This window comes from Mugil cephalus, chromosome 16 (assembly GCF_022458985.1).
Source record: "Mugil cephalus isolate CIBA_MC_2020 chromosome 16, CIBA_Mcephalus_1.1, whole genome shotgun sequence".
NCBI classification, from domain to species: domain Eukaryota; kingdom Metazoa; phylum Chordata; class Actinopteri; order Mugiliformes; family Mugilidae; genus Mugil; species Mugil cephalus.
Window position 1 is genome coordinate 5,574,345 of NC_061785.1, and position 18,487 is coordinate 5,592,831.

General features: G+C 45.8%; 1 protein-coding gene across 32 annotated transcripts in view; it reads right to left on the reverse strand.

Annotated features, from left to right (window-relative positions):
• Positions 1-14,894, reverse strand: part of tcf7l2 (transcription factor 7 like 2) — a 96,255-nt gene extending 81,361 nt beyond the window's left edge. For 6 of the 32 annotated variants that reach the window (XM_047609362.1, XM_047609367.1, XM_047609354.1 and 3 more), the window contains exons 1-3: positions 14,234-14,893; positions 13,988-14,054; positions 13,653-13,777 (exon numbers count right to left, since the gene is read on the reverse strand). In XM_047609362.1, coding sequence (XP_047465318.1) covers positions 13,653-13,777; positions 13,988-14,054; positions 14,234-14,422 — 381 coding nt within the window. In that variant the 5' untranslated portion in view covers positions 14,423-14,893. Of the gene's footprint in view, positions 1-13,652; positions 13,778-13,987; positions 14,055-14,233 lie in introns of all 32 variants that reach the window. The other 26 variants (XM_047609352.1, XM_047609345.1, XM_047609343.1 and 23 more) reach the window with 9 other exon arrangements.
• Between the last annotated feature and the right edge of the window lie 3,593 nt (positions 14,895-18,487).

Consider the following 18,487-nt stretch of genomic DNA (forward strand, 5'->3'; position numbering starts at 1 on the left):
GTCGACTTTCCCAGCGTTTCAGACCACAGCCTCTCAGTCTTTGGCCAGGAAGCGCCGACGCTCGGGCCAGCTCGCCAAGAAACAAGATTCCCCCCCCGAAGTCCAGGTCTGAGCTTCGCTCTTTATATATCGCTGACTGTTAGCGAGGCCTCTCCCGGGCTGTTTATGATTTAACATGACCACGGAGCTAAATAACAGCAAATTAAATGCGCTGACTGGACTTATTAATGTCAAGGCTAAAATGCTTTTACTGAGATCACTTCTGAACGCACCCGGAACGTTAACTCAGCTGAGCAACCCTGGTTGTTTTTAGACTTTGTGTCTAAGAGCAGGAGATGTACACCAACCAGGCATAACATTATGACCACCTTCCAATATTTTGTAGGTTTCCATTGAGAATGGACATGGACCTTCTGAGGGCGTCCTGTGGTGTCTGGTAACAGGATTTGGGATCTAGTGAATTTGGAGGCCAGGTCAACACCTTGTGATGTTCTCCATGTTTTTTTTTTTTGAGTGTCTGGTCTGGTCTGGTCTAGGTGGGTGCTACATGTCTAAGTAACGTCCACTTCAGGAACAGGTCCAAAAGTTTCCCAGCAGAACATTGAGTCATCACAAGACGGGTGAACGTCATTAGCTCCTCCTGTCAGTGGTTTTAATGTTATGGCTCATCTGTGCACGCTTCTACACCCGAGTCCAACATTTGTTTCTAAATTTATCAAAGCATAAAAGGGATATTAACAGGCAAGCCCGCACTAAGACACGACTATGTAACTACATGTAGCGGTAGTGAAAAAAAAAAACAAAAAAAAACAACTGGTGACTGTAATAAGTCTGGATGCTCGCCAGTAACTCAGAGGCACGTCTTACTAATGTAAAATGATCTGTGGGAGCATATAGGAAACTTCCATGAGTTTTTTTTTTTTTTTTTTTTCTAAGTCAGGGTGAGGAATTCTGCTGGCCTAAAGATGGCAGCCAGCAGTTGTTCTCCCATGAGGGGAGGGGAGGGGTGGGATGGGATGGGGGGGGGTGTAGGGGAGGTGAGGGGGGGGCATCTGGGAAGACGCGAGCAGGCCGATCAGATCGGGCTAAAATCGTGACTAGATCTGCATATTTACAGCACGGGTTTTTTTTTTTTGGTTTTCAGGTCTCAAAGTGATCCCACAGGCAGAAAAATCAGAACCGAGGGCCCGTGAAACTTCCCCTCCTTGAAGGCTCGGAGGGACTTACAGTAATGGCTCCCAGGCACATCCACAACCCCAGCACCCCGAGAGGACTGGGGGAGGCTTCCTGTCCGACTTTCCAGTTGCGCTGCTGGTCTCCGCTTTAGAGAGCGAAGCTGCACTACTACTGTTTAAGACGGCGACGCTCACACGACCATGGGAAGTCAGAGGCATGCGGGCATTTGCGGAGCGGGGTCGGAGACGTTTACACGACGTCTGCAATCTGCGTCGAGTGATAAAATTAAAATGAAGACGCGAGCAAGTCTCGAGAAAGCGATTCAGTGGCGCTCTTTGGTTTGCAGTCAAACGACAGATGCTGCGCCCATTGTGGCCGTCGCGTGATCACACGTTGCCGGTGATGCAACGGCAGCAAAGAGCTGCAGATGCACCCGACCACGGTTTGTTGCAGTGCATCTGAGATTTTCCCACATGTGTAAATGTTACCTGAAACGTCTTTGAACCTGTTAAGCTGTTTAACTCACGTGCGACGCTGAAATAACAGGCAGAGGCACAAAGGCAGGAGCGCAGAAGAAAGTATGCTCGGTATACCGAGCGTCTGCACATGGTGCATGCACAGGCGCATACAGCGTGTTTCAACCTTAAGCCGCGGGAGGCCTGCCCATTCCACCCCCCCCCCTCCCCCCCACCACTACCGGGGAATTCTAGCTGATGCTGTCTCCCGATGGCCCACGCTTAACTGTGGGCCTCGCAGTCTTTCCCCCCAGCTGCCGTATGGCAGGCATGGGAGGCAGCGCCGGCACCTGTCCCTGACAAGCCCCGGCATTCACACCGACTCTGGTTTCCAGGGGACGGCTGCCTCGCAGTCAGGTGACGCGGGCGAACGCCACACTTTCTCCGACAAACATGCGGCGCGCGCACTGGCAATCCATATCTCCTAAACCGGGAGGCACTTAAGATGATCCCAGCCACTTAAAAACCATAGCATCGTAGTAAGAGAGGGCCTCAGTCCTCTCATGTCTCCCCGTCTGATGGTAAAACCCTCCCCTGATTCAGGCTGCGGCTTGAAGCTGTAAACCAAAGCTTCCCTCAACGCCTCTCACCCGCCCGGCGCTGCTCTAACCACTGTTTTTGCATACCACTCAGCTTGTGTAACAGTCGAGTGGTTTTTGCTCCACCAAGACAATAGCCGTGTAACAGACTAAGCAGAGTAAAGCCGTCGAGCGTCAATGCATCACGCGAGTTGATAAACAGAAAGACGTGCGGACGGCCAACAAAAAGAGAAACATTTAGAAACCGAAGACCCTCCAGAATAACACGCAGAGGAGGCTGATTTCTGATGTCGGACGGAGTTTATCCACATCCACGGTGATTAAACTTTATTATTTTTTTTTATGCAGAGAAGGCCCCGCTCGATGAGGCGACACCAGGATCAGAAATAGTGCCTACACCTGCTGTATCCAAAAAAACAGTCGTTTAACTTGCGGGGTGTGAGGGGGAGGGGGGAGGGGGGAGTAAGGGAGCGCAGACAGGACTTGATTGAGCTCCCGGTGTGGCAAAGCTCACAGGTACTCACTCTGCTGCCCGGCAGACCACAGCCACGTTTTCCCCACCTCATTTGCAAAGCAATCCTGCTTCCCTCCCACTCGGTGCACTCAGTGCATCTTTTTGTCATTTCCTAGTCCAGGCTCCATTGGGTTCTCTTTCCGCTGAGTCTCAAGGAGACCGCTCTGCAACCAAAAAAGCATCTTCACACACACACACACAAACCCCTCCAAAAACACACACACGCGCACTCAACCCACTGAGGCAACACACGCTCACCTCTTCCCCCGCCTGACTAATGTGCCCTGACACTCGTACATCACCCGTAAATTGGCCAAATGAATTAACCACGGCCCCTGCTTAGCTTTACGGGCTTTAAATGGATTTTCTCCTCTCCAGGTCTGTCCAATAATTGCATTTATCCATCTTGTTGAAGCCAGGTTTACACACTCACAAAGATCATGCCAATCCCCAGATACATTTTCCGCTCTGGTGGCAAGAGTGTGAGAGATTTGTCATCGGATCATAACAGGTAATTCAAACAACAATTAGTTTGACGACTCCGCCGTATGTCAATGTCTGGCTCCTTGTTGGACAGGACCTCGGCGAGAGCAATGAGGTGCCTCCTATCTCTTCATCTGTCTGTGCACCTTTTTTTTTTTTTCTTTTTCCTCGGTGCCCTTCCCTTATGTCTCAGTGTGATAAATGGAGGCTAGTAATGCTTTTCGTGCGCTGCCCGAGCCCGCGGGTTTAACGCGGCAAACAGCCGCGGTCGGGAGGAAGGCAGCGGCTCCGAGTCCCCATTGTTCGCACGCGCGTTCAGACGGGGGGAGAGAGGCGGGGGGCGTGAGGCAGAGCTGTGAACACCGGCATCAGTGGGGGTCATCTCCGCACTTGTGAATGTTTGAACAGAAGTGCATTAGACACTGGGGGGGCCCAACGGACAATTCAGCTATGTAAACATGCAGCAACTTCCTTCCCTCCAGTCCTTCCAGGCCCGCGCTGAGACGAGCCACTGTTTAAACAGCGCACACTGCATTCCTGTGCCTGGGCCCCGGCCAGCTGCTGCATCCCCACTGCAGGCCTGCCTGCCTGCCTGCCTGAGCAGAGACAGATACGGGCCTTACAGCAGCAGCAAGGGTCATCCACAACAGACAAAGGGCTTTTGTAAACACGCAAAACCGGGTCCACCCGTGAGAAACGCTCCCCGAGGCCCCGCACCGGCTACTTGACCGCCGACGGCCACAGTCCAAGATGACCCTCCCACAGGTTAGCTGGAACCGTTACGTCACAAGAGGATTCATCCAGAAACTGTACACACACACACACACACACACACCCCGACGCCATCTATGACAAAGCTGAAAATTTATCTTTATTGATATTCCAAATATGCAAAGATGGCAGCCAATAAAGATAGATGGGGCCGTAAAGAGGAGATAAAAATGCCTCCCGGGTTCTAAAGTGCACTCTGACGTGCGTCACATGACACAAAGGCCACCCCGGCCAAGCGATGCCAGTCTCTAATCTTAACTTTCATTATAACAGAACAGCAGGTTTCAGGTTCATGGTAAATATCTCGAGTCAACCTTTGGCTCCGCATGCCAAGAGATAGTAAAATTAAATATCTTTCCGTCTGAGAATTCGCCTTAACTGTTTTACCTCTACCGAGCAATCATATCACGTTAAGGTGGTTACCATAAGTCAAGTTCAAGACTGTGACTGAGAACACGGTGACCTATGGAGAATCTGTGCAACCAAAAAAAAAAATCTCGCCTGAACCTTCAGACACTGCTACCAGAATGTTTTGTTTGTTTTGTTTTATTTTTTTTTTTTTACAAAAGCGTGTGTTCCCGAGACGTCGAGACATTCGTTCACCGGGAGGCGCGATGAATTTTCCTGCAAACGGTCATGGAACATCCTTGAGACGTCCAAAAAGCTACATGCCAATCTCCCCTTCCTGGTTTATCTACCAAAGAAAACTTTGTTTTGGACCAGCCTCGTTCCACTTAAGTAGTTTCCAAACCAAATAAGAAAGTTAGAGAGGGAACGGCCACGGGGGAATCCGCTGGAATAACACTTGTGTCCCACGTTAGGTCAAGATCGATCATTAGGAAAAATCAGGATGTGGAATAATCATCCTCGAGCGATGCCGTGCCAAAGTTTGTAAATGGAAGTAAAAGAACATGTGCACCTTGGCTTTATTTTAGGTCGTAACTGTTACCGTCAGAGCTGCAGGTTGGAGAGTAACGTCAGTCAGTGCAACTAGGTTGCACCGTGTCCCTGCTGCCCACCCGTCCGTCCGTCCCCTCTGGCCGGACAGCGGAGGCCACTCGTCTCACCACGGGACGGTCGTCCAAACAAGACGCCCCATTCACTCTGACCCCTCGAAGGGAGGCAGACAATTGACGATTCACTTCCACTAGTCAATTTGTTCACTTTTGGATTTGACCCTGAACACTGCTGACACACTGGCCTCTCGCTGGAGAGGGATGAATGCATAATACAGGGAACAGCAGGGAGGTGGAGAGGAAGGGGGAACTGATTTATTAGTACTTTTATTATTAGTAGTATTTAAAAAATCTCAAACAATGCCCATGCATAAGAGTTTCTGTTTGTTATCCGTTCAAACGCATTTTGGTTTATTTGAAAGGAACTAAATCTGCTAAATATGTGAATAGATTCTAGAAATAACTTCAAAAAATTGCATTACTAATCATTAATGCGCGAGGCTGTATTTAACACTAACCACAATCACCTGCACAATGGTTGGCAACACGCACTGGGCCATGTGTGGATGTGACAAGCTGTTCACATGAAATGTTATCTAGTGCCGTACACAAGTTGACAGCTGTCTCTTTGTCAGAGGCGTATTATTATTGTGCGCAAATAGGTCTCTAACAGCTGGTTAAAGAGCTAACATGGGAATTTACTCTTAATCTGTTTTCCACTGGAATTGGTTCATCGGCTAGGAAAAAAAAAAGGAAAAAAAAAAAAGAAGAATCTAAAGCCGTCCCAGGGTAAGAGGGGTTACATTTTATTAGCCTTGTGCATTTTTAAGTAATCTTGCCAACAATTTTTATTTATTTATTTCCTCAAATCCCACCATAATCCCCAGATTAGTAGATGAATTTATTCCTAGCTTGCGCTCTAAAACCTCCCCTCACCTTTCGCAGGCAGTTATGAATCCGCCACCTTTTTTTTTTTAAAAAAAAAAAGAAAAAGAAACGACAAACAAGCAGATGATCACCTCATTAGCGGGGCTCGCTCCGCTTCCAAAACACATAATCGCGCACGCTCCTCGGGGCTTATCCCGCCACAATTAAAAGTTTAATTAGTAGATTAAACATACATCGACTGGAGTTTTATCACCTTAAACTCCTCCATTATGTGTTTAGCTCAGACACACATTCGCGCACACACACATGCGGGTCCCTCCTTCCCATCTGAGTCATTCTGAACAGATTACCAGCATACTGAAATTCCCCTGACCGTATTTGAAACAAACCGAATGCAAAAACAAGGCCGCTGTAAAACGCCATCTGCATTTTTATATCACAGCTGAAGAAAAAAAAAATAAGAAAAAAAAAAAAAGGTCGGCCCCCGAGTGCATTTTTACAACGTGAAAATTAAAACAGAGCATAGGGGGGGATATAGGCCCAACATAACATCCTGTTTGTGTGCAAAACAAAGCTCGCAGTCGCAGGTGAGGGCGGTGCCAGATACGATTCCCTCCCCACACACACACCACTATCTGATTGCTGATGTGAAAAACTAGCATGAATGAGATTCTTCTTCTTCTTCTTCTTCTGTGGTACGTTCCAGCGCATTCTACCACATCCATAAAAGGCTGGTGTACCACAGGTGTTCACTGCACACTGGCAGGGCTAGTCATTATCTAGCCCTACGTGATCATTAAGGGCTGCGATGGCAGTGTGGCACCTCCTCCCTACATGCACACACACAAAAAATAAATAAATAAACTCCAACGGAGACTCAAGCACTCCTTATCAGTTGTAAAAAAAAAAAAAGAGAAAGACTGGAGGGGAGGGGGGGGCGCTCCTTTCTCGAGGAAAAGCATGTCAGCGCCGGTGCACTTTGACCCTTCCCAAACACACTCCACAATCCAAACAGAAGGTCGGCACCACGAGAATTCCTCCGGCGTCACAGCCCCCACCACCACCTTTCTCCCACAGCTTGTAAAGATAATTATTTATTTTTATTATTGGTGACGACGAGGTTTATTCAGAGGCTCGAATCGCACGCTCGCACACTAAATAACTCTGAGCTTGCTGTTTTTTTTTTTTTTTTTTCTTAAACAGGAAGATAAATGCGAAGCCCAGGGCCACTATTGTTTGGACATCTAACCAGGAACTGTCGCTGCTCTCATTGCCCCGGCATTAACAGCAATTATGCGCTCCATTCAGGCGGCTTTTGTGCGTCCGACCCGCGGGCCCCCCCCCCTACTGCCACCACCACCACGCCACCGCTGACCCCCCCACCCCACCACCTCCCACTTCACTCACACACACGCAGAGGCCTACGACACATTTCCCGCTTTTCTCTGCCCCCCTCCCACTCCTACACTACACTACTACCAGGGGTGGGAACTCATTTGGCTACTACCGGAGCACTCGGCTCCCATCATGAATGAACTTACAGAAAATGTGCACGTCCAGGCGAGGAGAGGAACGCCACGCAACGTATTTTCTCAAACAGCTCAAACAATTCTTTCTCTTCAATTAAAAATGTGGCAGAGATGTGGTTAGATGCACCTCTGCACAGCTGTAAGATAAAATAAAATAAACCGTTTTCAGCATTTTCTAATAATCACTTTCTGAGAAGAAGAAGAAGAAGAAAAAAAAAAAAGGTAATCATGTCTTGAAACTGGCTAATCCTAACGCTGCCTATAACCTTCGGATCTAAAAGATGCGATCAATAATCATTTTAACCTTATCTTTTTTTTTTTTTTTTTAAGTTGGATGCAGCAGCCAATAAAAATAAAAAATTACATTATCGCCATTTTAGCTGAAACATTTCCACCCAAAGTTGACCCCGGCCGAGCTTCTGGCGGCAGCCAACGAACGACACCTGCGTCTGAGCATCTTGTGACGGTAAAATGATTCCAAACTGCAGAGACTTTCAGAAGAATGGGAAGAAGGCGGTCAAATTAATACCAACCAACTGAGCCCATTTCTGCACCGCTTTTGATATTTATAAGAGGAACTTTCCAGCTATCTCTACAAGATAAGCAGTAAAATAGAAGGCAACATCGTCTGTATACGGACAGATAATTAATTAGTGCCTACTACTACTACTATTACTACGCACACACACACACGTATAGAATAATTTCATTCCCATGTTTAAGGGAGCCCCAAGCCTCTTGGGCCAGCTGAAGCTAGCCTATATTTAACAGATGACACAAGTTGCATTCCAGATGTACAGTACTATCTTTGTGTTTAGCTCTATAGAAATGCGCTGGAGAAAAGGGAGGAGGTGGGTTGAACCGGGAGAGGAAGGGGGTTACAGTGGGGTAGTGGGGGTGGTTGGGGGGGGCAGGCTGGGGTGAGAGGGACCCCAGTGCACAGCTGCTTAACTAATGCCTTTTTTTTTTTCCTCCCCTTTTTTGCTCTGACACAGAAAAGCAGAGAGTGGTGGCTCACTGACAGAAACAGGGAATAATACAGGAGGTGAAAATTGATTAATTCATTTTGAGAATAATTTATTTATTTTGTGGGTGGGAAAAAAATAAATAAATTAAATAAATAAAACACATCTCCAGGCTGTGCTTAATGAGCAACAGGCATAATCTGTTACATTGAAGTCCAAATTAGGCCTCAGATTAGCCGTTATTACGTTAAAGACAATGAAGTCGATGATTTAATTGAGGGAGAAAAAAAAAAGAGAAAAAAAAAGAGAAAAGGTTGAGCTCCAAACCAGACTTGACTGCAGCTGCTACACCCAAACCCAGCTCACACCGCCACCAGGGAACCACGAGTCCCTTCGCACTAGTTTAAAATCTGATTAGAAACACACCCCGCAAAACTGACTTGATTTCTCTTTTTTTTCCCCCCCTCCTTCCTTTTCTGCCTCTGTGGTGTTTCAAGCAGAGTGACAGATCGACGAGCGCGTAAGCTCTCGCGCAGCTCAGCCTGCCAACATCATCATCATCAGCATCAGCAGCAGCATTAGACAATTAAGCCCCGATAGCTAAAGAAGGAAAAAATAAAATATATATATCACTATATCTCCTCGGTAAATATTTACTGCACAAATCCTTTCCATTCATTCACCAGGCACTAACAAAACCTTACTGTACTCCCGCTTAGTCTCTTTCTGAGTCCTCACCAGCTCCCCCCCCCCCAACACACACACACACACACATCCCCCCGCCCACCCCCACCACCCACCCCTACATCTGCGATTCATTGACTTTACAATTTACCACATGTCGAGATGGGAGAGGTCGAGCCTCCATCTGAATCACGGCACAAATATGCGAGTGATTTATTGTTTTAAAAACCCTGGGCCGATTTAGTGCAACTCCACTTTTCCTGAGCATTACTCCTATTGGCAGACCATGAACAATTACAGTTCGGACTAATTAAGCTCTGAGAATGTGCTGTGCACCGCTAATGTCTAGCAGACCCCAATTTTAGTTTAATGGTGCCAAACTTTGCTTCCCAGCCCCCCCCCCACTCCCCTCCTCCTCCTCCTCCTTTTTTTTCTGTAACTTAACTCCTCAAATCCAAAGCAGATTGTACTTTTTTTTTTATGAGTGTTTATTGAGTCGAAGAAAAATAAGGACCTTTTCTTTCCTCTCTCTCCTAGCATAGGATGAGAGAACCGGCGCAGATAGAGGGTGAGGAGAGGAGGGAGGGAGGGAGAGGAGGAAGAGGGAGAGCGCTTCCGCCATACTTTGTAAACAAAAGTGATTTGCAAGACAAAAGGAGCGCAACCTTCCAACTAAATTCAGAGTGCATTTTGCAGCTTGAGGCACAAAACGCGGCCACGTCGTGCCACGAAACCCCCCGCGGACGCCAATTAGGCCCCATTAACATGTAAAGCCAATTTGATAAGGTGTGGGCCCCGACTCCCTTAAATCCGCATTAAACTATCTTTCCTCTTGTCGCAGCCAGGGAAAAAAAAATCCATTCACTGCAAACCCAACACACATAATCCATATGATATACCATTGTCATGCTTATGCCGCCGCCACGTTCAGGAAAGATACCGTCTAACGCCATTTACAAGAGACGAGGCCGCCGCGCACGTTCATTACAATAATCTGAGCAGAAAATCCGCCCCTAAAATAAAAATGATAAAGGAATGAGACGGCCCACATCAGTGGGGGGATTTATTCACTTATTTATTTATTCCGGAAGGTGAGCGGCCCCGACAAGACAACTGCAACAAAGAGGGAGGAAAAGGGGGAGAAAAGCTATTGTTTCAACCACACAAAGCCTTTCCAGCAGAATCATAACGGTGTCGGTGTTGCTGTTGTTGTTGTTGTTGTTGTGGATGCTCAGTGTGGCATTTTCATCCCCCAAGTTTGCCCCAACCACCTCCACCTTCTTCTTTTTTTTTTTTTTTTTTAAAAATACGCTCGTAATTGTACGACGAAACTCAAAACCTCCGCCAAAAGTCTCCGGGCCTGCAGAATTATGGGGCCAGGGGTGGCGTCAAATATCTTAACATTCATAAGTCCGAGAGGCAGTAAATAAAGCCAGTGGATTTACGGCCCTGCAGCAGCAGCAGCAGCACCCCCGCACCCCCCCAACCCTCACCAACCCTCACCCCCCTGATGCAGGAGAGCTGCTGGCCGCCCCGATCCCTCCGCTCCACAGCCTCTGCGTCTCCAGACCTGTTGAGGTGTGATGTTAGCCCACAGCACCGGAGTTAACCCGCCGCCTTCTTTCACAAGCCCCGTGTTAGCATCGGCAGGAAACAAAAGGTGGACGGGGAGAGGAAGGGAGATGGAGAGAGCAAAGGGGCGAAGAGGAGGGGGGTGGGGGGGGTGAGGTGAGGAGGGGAGTAAGGAGATGGAGGGTGAACTAGCCAGGCCACTTCTCCGATTCAACCTGCGCCCAGTGATCCAGCAGGCCTTTGTGTGAGGTTTAAGGGAGGAGGGAGACGAGGCAGGGAGAGGAGAGGAGGAGAGGCTTTTAAAGCCCGGGCACAGTCTCATGTCAAATTGCTAAATGATACTAAATTGTGAGCCTACTTGGACTTAGGTGGTAGGAAAAACAAATTCTCACTGGTTACGACTCCCGGGGGTCAGACAAATTATGGTAACGGCCACATGCGGGATTTTTTTTTTTTTTTTCTCCCCTTACGTCAAACACAAGCTAAAAAAAAAAAAAAAAAAAAAAAAAAAAAAAAATGACGCGTAAGATAGTCCAGATACATCAGGATCTGTGGCACCTGATTGAAAAAGCCTAAAACGTATTTTTAGATAAAGCACGATTTTAAATAATTTCCTTAGAATATGACCAAAAAAAAAGAAATAATTTAAAAAGGTGTAACACACACACCTATAAATAATATCACAGCAAAGCCATACCCAGGAGGAACAGAAGAAGAAGAAGAAGAAAGAAGGGAAAAGCAGCGAGAATCAAAGCCTTTCATGACAAGACAGAGAAAGTCTCCTCCTAATAATACTAGCAGGCATATTCAGCTCCTAACGTGACATGTTAGGGTGCAAGACAGCTAATCAATGTCCAGGTGAATTATTTATGCCGGCTTTAAGTCTAATAGATTTATATTACAGCGACCGCTGACTTCAAAGCTCTAATGGCTGGACACACAGGGCGCCGCAGACAGAGGGGGCCGAGGCGGTACAGTAGGAAGACCACCGCAAGCCGAAAACCATGTTCAGCTACAGTTACTGTTCAGGTAGATCAATGGCTTCGGCTGTAATAAATGTCGTCTCATAGCCTGATAATAAGCACCTCCTGGATAATCAGCGGGGGCTTCTGGATTTCGCGACTTTTTCCGGCGCACAACAGCTAGCAAATCAGGGAGCACCCATTTAAAAAAAGACTCTTCCCTTTCTCAGGCGCGTCTAAAAAAAATGACATTTCAGCAGCGTTACGGGAGAGCAAAGGTCAGAGCCGTGTCGCCGCAGCATCCTCGAGCCACACCACACGGTTTTACTGCTTTTCCCGGACTGCGCCGCCCGCGCGAGCACAATGAAGCGAGCGCTCCGCAAGACAGCGCTGTGACAGTCACAGCTACAGACCTCCTCCGCCACCGAAACAAGGAAGTGCTTCAGTCCAAATCATGCGTGAATGTGCGTTTGTGTCAGCGCTGATGAGAATAATGAGTGACTAGTTCCACATACCAGCCAGAAGAAGTAGTTAACAAGGCCGGCTGACTAACAGAGGAAGAATGAGGCAAAATGTTCTCCACACACACTCACACTCACACACTCACACACACACGATGCACAGACGGAGAGAATTGTGTAAGCAGCAAAAAAATTATTTCATGTGATATTTCATGTGGAACCACGGTCGATCAACTCAAGAGCAGAAATTGTGTCAACCACAAAAGGAGGCATTATGTGCCGGACGTGCATTTATTTTCAAGGTGTGCACGAAAAAAGAAGAAAATAAATTGAGGTAACAAATATCAGTTTCGCTAGGCAGAGCTGAGGTATTGGGGGGGGGTGTGGGTGCTAAAGGGGGTCGTATTTCCTAATGCCTGGTCTTTGCCTTAACCTTGTAAAATGAGATGACAGGTCCTAAAGCACAGACTTGTAATTGCAACCGTTTAAAATAGGGAGAGGAAAGGGGAAAAAAAAAAACAAAAAAAAAAAAAAACACCCATGGTTGAGAAAATTATGCTGCTTAAGGATTGCCACTGCCCAGTGGGACCAGCGAGGTGCTGAGCAAATGAGTAAGAGTGCATAATTATGGCACGGCTGATTGTGTCTAAATAAATAACATGAATTTATTTATAAATGTGGGTTCACTTGGCACGTGTTTTTGTTGAGTGCAATGGACTCCTCGCTGGAAGCAAAGGCGGTGCACATGCAGAGCCATGCACAAGTGTCCCATATTCCCATTCAATAAACAGCACCTTTAAAATAAAAGGGGCATAAATATGCACATGTATGTATATTTAGATAAATATATTTATTATATATATACACGAAATATTATTTAATTTTTAGAAAAAAAAATCAGGTTTCTGCATGCATTCAGTCCCTTGCATTCTTTACAAGTTTTGACACATGCAAATCACTCTGAACGGCTCATTTGCATATTGATTTTTATTTCTGTGCTTTTACATGGCTTTACACTGCCTACAGTGTGTCAGGGAGCCAGTGTGCAGGTCTGTCTGAGCGCTCGTGCAGCTTGCGTTAGTAAAAAGGGCATTTTTGATGAGGCTGTGCAAACAGGAGCCAAGTGCATTATTCAGTAGGTGAAAATCATGCACTTCTAGCCTGGAATACACGAGGAATAAAACATAATAATAACGTAATAACAATAATACAATTTAGTCTTTTTAAAATAGTTGCCATGCGTTTAGTTTAAAACTTTTTTTGAAGGAGAAAATTACGTATAAATAAATGAACAAATAAAAAAAATAAAATAAAGAATGCCGTGCACTTGACCTGTCATTTAACTGGAATGTTCCCTTTTTTTCCCCTCTCACTGCTAGCACTGTTAGCATTGTTAGCTCGTGTCCATGACAAACACGCGCGTGCCAGCGCACTGGACACTTCACGGGGAGTCGCAAAACTTGGCTTTGCATTTTTACCGGGTGCATTTTTCACGGTGACAACACGTCCGGGCTGCCTCCGTGTCCACCCGTAGCGCGCGCGTGTGTGTGTGACAGAGAGTGTGTGTGTGTGTGTGTGTGTTTGAGGAGTGTGTGTGTGTGTGTGTGCACATACGGCTGTAAATAAAATGAACTTACTGTGCGTGCTGTCGGAGAAAGTGATCCATTGGGAAGGTAGGGGCTTGTGAGATCGGGGATCATTATAAATGGATAGCCCGGGTACGGTGGGCTCTTGAACAGCCCTCCATCTTGCCTTTTCGCAGCTAACATGGCGAGGGGGGGGGAGTGGTGGGGGAAAAAAAAGGAGAAACTTTTTTAATAGAGTGGCCGTGAAAACTTTTTTACTCCTGAAAAATTGCATTTGAGGAATAAAGCGGGGGGGACACCCCCTGCGCCTGGCACATTTAATGTCATGATGCGAGGAACAGGAAAAAAAAAAGAAACAAGAGAGGAACAATAAAGCAGAAACTCACCCTCCTCTAAACTTTCTCTTGTTTTGTCTCTGAAAGTTTCAGACCTAGGCGGAGGCCGTCTTTCCGCCTTGAAATGCAATGAAACACAAGGATTGCGTTAAAGTTAACACAGCGGGCGACGAGGGCGATACTTAACTTAGTTTCCAAGTCTACGAGCGCTACAATGTGACAAATGTGCAGGCCCCTACTAACTTAACACAGAGTCGGGGGGCGATCGATGCCCCCGATTTTTAATCTGCAACTTACCTCTGAATCCGACGAGCTGTTTTGATTCGTTTCCGACTCGTTTACAAGTGAAGATTTGACATCTGCTAAATCCCTTTCTGCCGAGGAGTTCTCCGAAATTTTCTCTTCCTGCTCCCCTTCGTCTTTGAAGGAAATCATTTCATCGTTTGCACCCAGATCGTCCCCTCCACCGCCGTTGAGCTGCGGCATTTTTCCCGAGCAAAAAAAAAAAAAAAAAAAAAAAAAAAAAAAAGAATATTTTCTTTTTTTTTTTTCGTAGGGGGGCAAAAAAATAACACAAAGTTTTTTAAAAACCCTTGATCTCGGTGATCTAGAAAGTCCGAGTTTAAGTTTTTTGGGGTGTCTGCACTGGCGTTTTCCAAAAGCTCTGGCGGTTGGTACAAAACTAAAAAAGAAGGGAATCTTGGCAGAAAAAGGAAGCCGGAGAAGGAGCCGAGCCGCTCGGATTGAGTGAGTTGAAGTTGGTCGGAGTGGTTTTCAGTTCAAAGGCGGCGCTGATTGACAGATAGAGAGGGATGGAAATAGAGAGAGTCTGGATTCAGGATTATTGACAGGGAGAAACACACAAGAAACTAATGAGATTCAAACAGGGAGGGACTTGAAGTGACGTTTTCATAAATAGGAGGAAAAAAGAGAGAGGGAGAGAGAGAGAGGAGGAGAGAGAGAGAGAAAAGGGAGGGAGGGAGGGAGGAGGAGGAGGAGGAGGAGGAGAAGGAGGGAGGAGGAGGGGGGGAGGAAGGAGAGAGGAAGGCTTGGAGGAAGCCGGGCGGACGACTGCAGTGAAAAAGCATGTGAGGAGGAAAAAGGCAGTTTGGGAGCAGGACAGTGATGGTGAAATAGGAGCAAGATAGGAGTTGCTTGCAAATGTGGATTAAACGCACATATGGGCGGTCTCCCAGTGGAACAAAAAAAAAAAAAAAAAAGGAGAGAGAGAGAGAAAAAAAGAAAAAGAAAATGAAAATAGGGTTCCTCCTCAGGCTGTTTGCAACCAGTTTGACTCCTCTGCTCCTCACCGGTCTGTCACACTCGGTCCGAATAACATTTTACCTTACATTATTTTATTTTATTTTTAAGATTCCATAACCTATTTTTTATTTATTTATTTTATTTTTTTGCTTACTTAATACCAGAGGCCTATCAAAGGAAGAATAAAAGCCAAGGCTGTTTTCCCACTTTATCTGCTTTGTCAGGTCCTTAGATCTATTTTTCATTATATTAGATAATACTTCCTTAGATCTATTTTATTTTTATTTTTATTTATATATATATATATATATATATATATTTTATTTTTGGGACGGAGGGTGCTATTGTATCCTGCTTTTCTTGACAGGTGTGATGTCCTCTGGGACTGAACCTGGATTCCTCGCTGGCAGCACAGACTGTTTTCTTTTTTACTCTTTTTTTATTTTTTATTTTTTTATGTCTCTTCTCTCAGCAGCCAGACTGGACACAAATAAGCAATGCAGATTGGATGCTCCAATTGTCTTATTTTGTAGCATCAACATTAAAGAATATATATATATATATATATATATGATATGACCAGGGTTGCTGACGGTTAATAGGAAAGAAATGTGCCGAAAATATCGTTTGACCACATGAAATTCAAAAAATAATCCCTTGCAGATTGTGTGTGTGTGTGTTTGTGCCGTTCTTTTATCTTTTGCACGCCTATACGTTGCTGCAAAGAAGCAAATGAGACGTCTTTTCTCATTTAACTGTGTTCCCTTTAATTCAGAACGAGCGTTTTCGTGAAGAAAAATGGAGAAATACAATCAGTTTCCCCCAAATAAAAACAGATTAATTAGGGACGAGCATTAAATGACAAAACAAAAAGAGCTACATGAAATGTATATGAAATCAATAAAGGAGGGGCTGACTGTGCACGCGTGTGTGTCAGTGATGAGCTCAGCAGTGATTCAGAAACCTTATCTCATCAGCCTGCAAATGCAGCTTTGCTTATTTCCGCTGATATTTGACGGAGCAATCACAAAAACAATTAATATCAAACGCAGAGACATACATCCAGGTGACACTTACACTCCGCCGCAACGTGGCTGGCTCCTTTCAAGCAAAATAAAACGCTGCTAGATCAAAAACAAGACATAGAATAGCTGATTAAAAAATATTGTCTGGTGTCATCAAGCTGTTAGACGCATGAAAACAAATATTATGACACTAATTCCTGTGTATTGTGCGTCTGCTCTCGGCGGTGTTGTCAAGCAAGCAGTGATGGGGAATTATGTGCACAGTGCAGCACCAAGTGAGTCTGCCTACCTAGACCAGGCAGCACCATGAAAGCAGACGATTCCGCTCAGTGATCACTGATGTGCTTTATCTGGATGAGGTGAAAGCAGTGTTTGTGTTAGCCGGCTGTAGCCCAGCCAGCAGCGCAGGGGCAGCGTGCAGGAAGGGATTGCCGTCTCTGGTTCTCATCCAGTGCGCGTCTGTGTTTAGGCAGTCGGTGGAAGAAGAGGCGCCCCGCTGCTCGGGGCCCTCCAAAACCCGAGCCCACACAGACCAGACCAAAGCCGAGGAGCTCCAAGCTGGCCTCTCCCCGGATTGCCTCAGCAGGCACCTGAGAGTTTACCGGGGGCTGGCAGCGTGTTATCGTGCGTGCCGTGGGGACACCTGCTTCTGATGCCGCCCTGGTGATTCTAATCTGCAGGACCCTTTAATAACGTAATGATAGGCTATGCCGCCGCCACCGCCGCCTCTCTGGATGATGGAGCAGGAGCAGGAGCGCGCCCGGCTTGCGTTGGTGTTATTTATTTTGTTATGAGGTTTTTCCGTGTTCACCCCTGCTCCTTGTGGTTTGGCGTACAGCTGGGGATCGTCTGCCCCCCCCCCCCACCCCCCCAACCAGGCCTTTAGAGTGTGGAGGAAGTCAGAAGCATCATGTGTCTGATCACACGACCACATCAGGCCTGGCGATGGCTCCTCGAATTAACTTGAATTAACACTTCTGATGTTAGCAACAAACAAACGGGCCCAGATTTAATTACAATGGCGTCTTCTTCTTCTTATTTTTTTTTTTTAAAGCTAAAAGGAAATGATATTTTCATATTTCACATGTTGATGTGGTACCTTAAAGGTAGCTCTGATGTGATTTTGAATGAAGATATCATGCCTCATGCTATTAGCTTCTATTTGGTAATAAAACACCACAAAAATGAACCTTTGACCGCAGCGTACACAAAACAAAACATGTACAAGAAGCTTTTTACTCTTAGTTTTTTATAACTAATAACGTTGCATGCTTAAATAGTCAAAACACTGTTTGCATATGCAGAGGAAATCTGTTTTTCATGATGAGGGGTTAGTTCAGCAAACAGAGGCAGTACAATTAAATTTACATACGTTTAGTGCGTGTTATGGATTGTTTATAGCCTAAATAGAAAAAACTGTATTTTTTAAATTAAATGCTCTTTATCTGTTTTTGCTCTGCGCAGGTATGTGTGTGGCTGAATGAGGTTCGTCTACAACCGTTAAAAACAGAAGGCCAGATCGGTTAATTAAACAAAGGACATCCTCCAGTGATCTTTAAACAGGACACACACACACACACACACAAAAAGAAAAAGAAATCAACTGCTTTCCTGTAAGAACACGCTTCACCTTGACCAGAGGAAACACATCTTCCACGTCCGTAAACAGTTAACTGCCCATAATGTAGCCACGCCGCCGCCCGGCCCCACTAAAAGGTCTCTCATTGCTGATTAACATATCACTGCTTGGACATTTGCTCTCCCCCTTTTTCTGCACCATAATGCGCTTCTTTCATGGTGACTGATTTATTCCTGTAATGAGGTTTGTTCTCTTGACAATAAGTGAAACTTAACATTTAGTTGAGTGCAGGTTTTATTGTTGGGGAAAGATTTTTTTATTTTATTTTTTCGGGCGTTTATTGTCAGCACAGCTCATATAAATTCTATCACGGGGATAAAGCTGCAGTTAGACGTAATTACATCTATACTAATGGTCCTGGTGATTGTTCCGAATGGACAGGACGGAGCGATAGATTTACCTGATTGCAACGAACGTGTTTCATGCCTTATTTATTTATTTGTTGGGGGAAGAAAAAAAAGAAAAAGAGAAATGCTCGGATTTGTGTGTGAATGGTCAGTAGTGTTGAATAATGAACTTATTATTGTGCTTGTTAAATTCAGCACGTCACTGTCCTCCGAGCACAACATTTCTGTGTTTTAATTACTCGTTGGCTGGATTGGGGTTCGTATTCTGCACATCAAA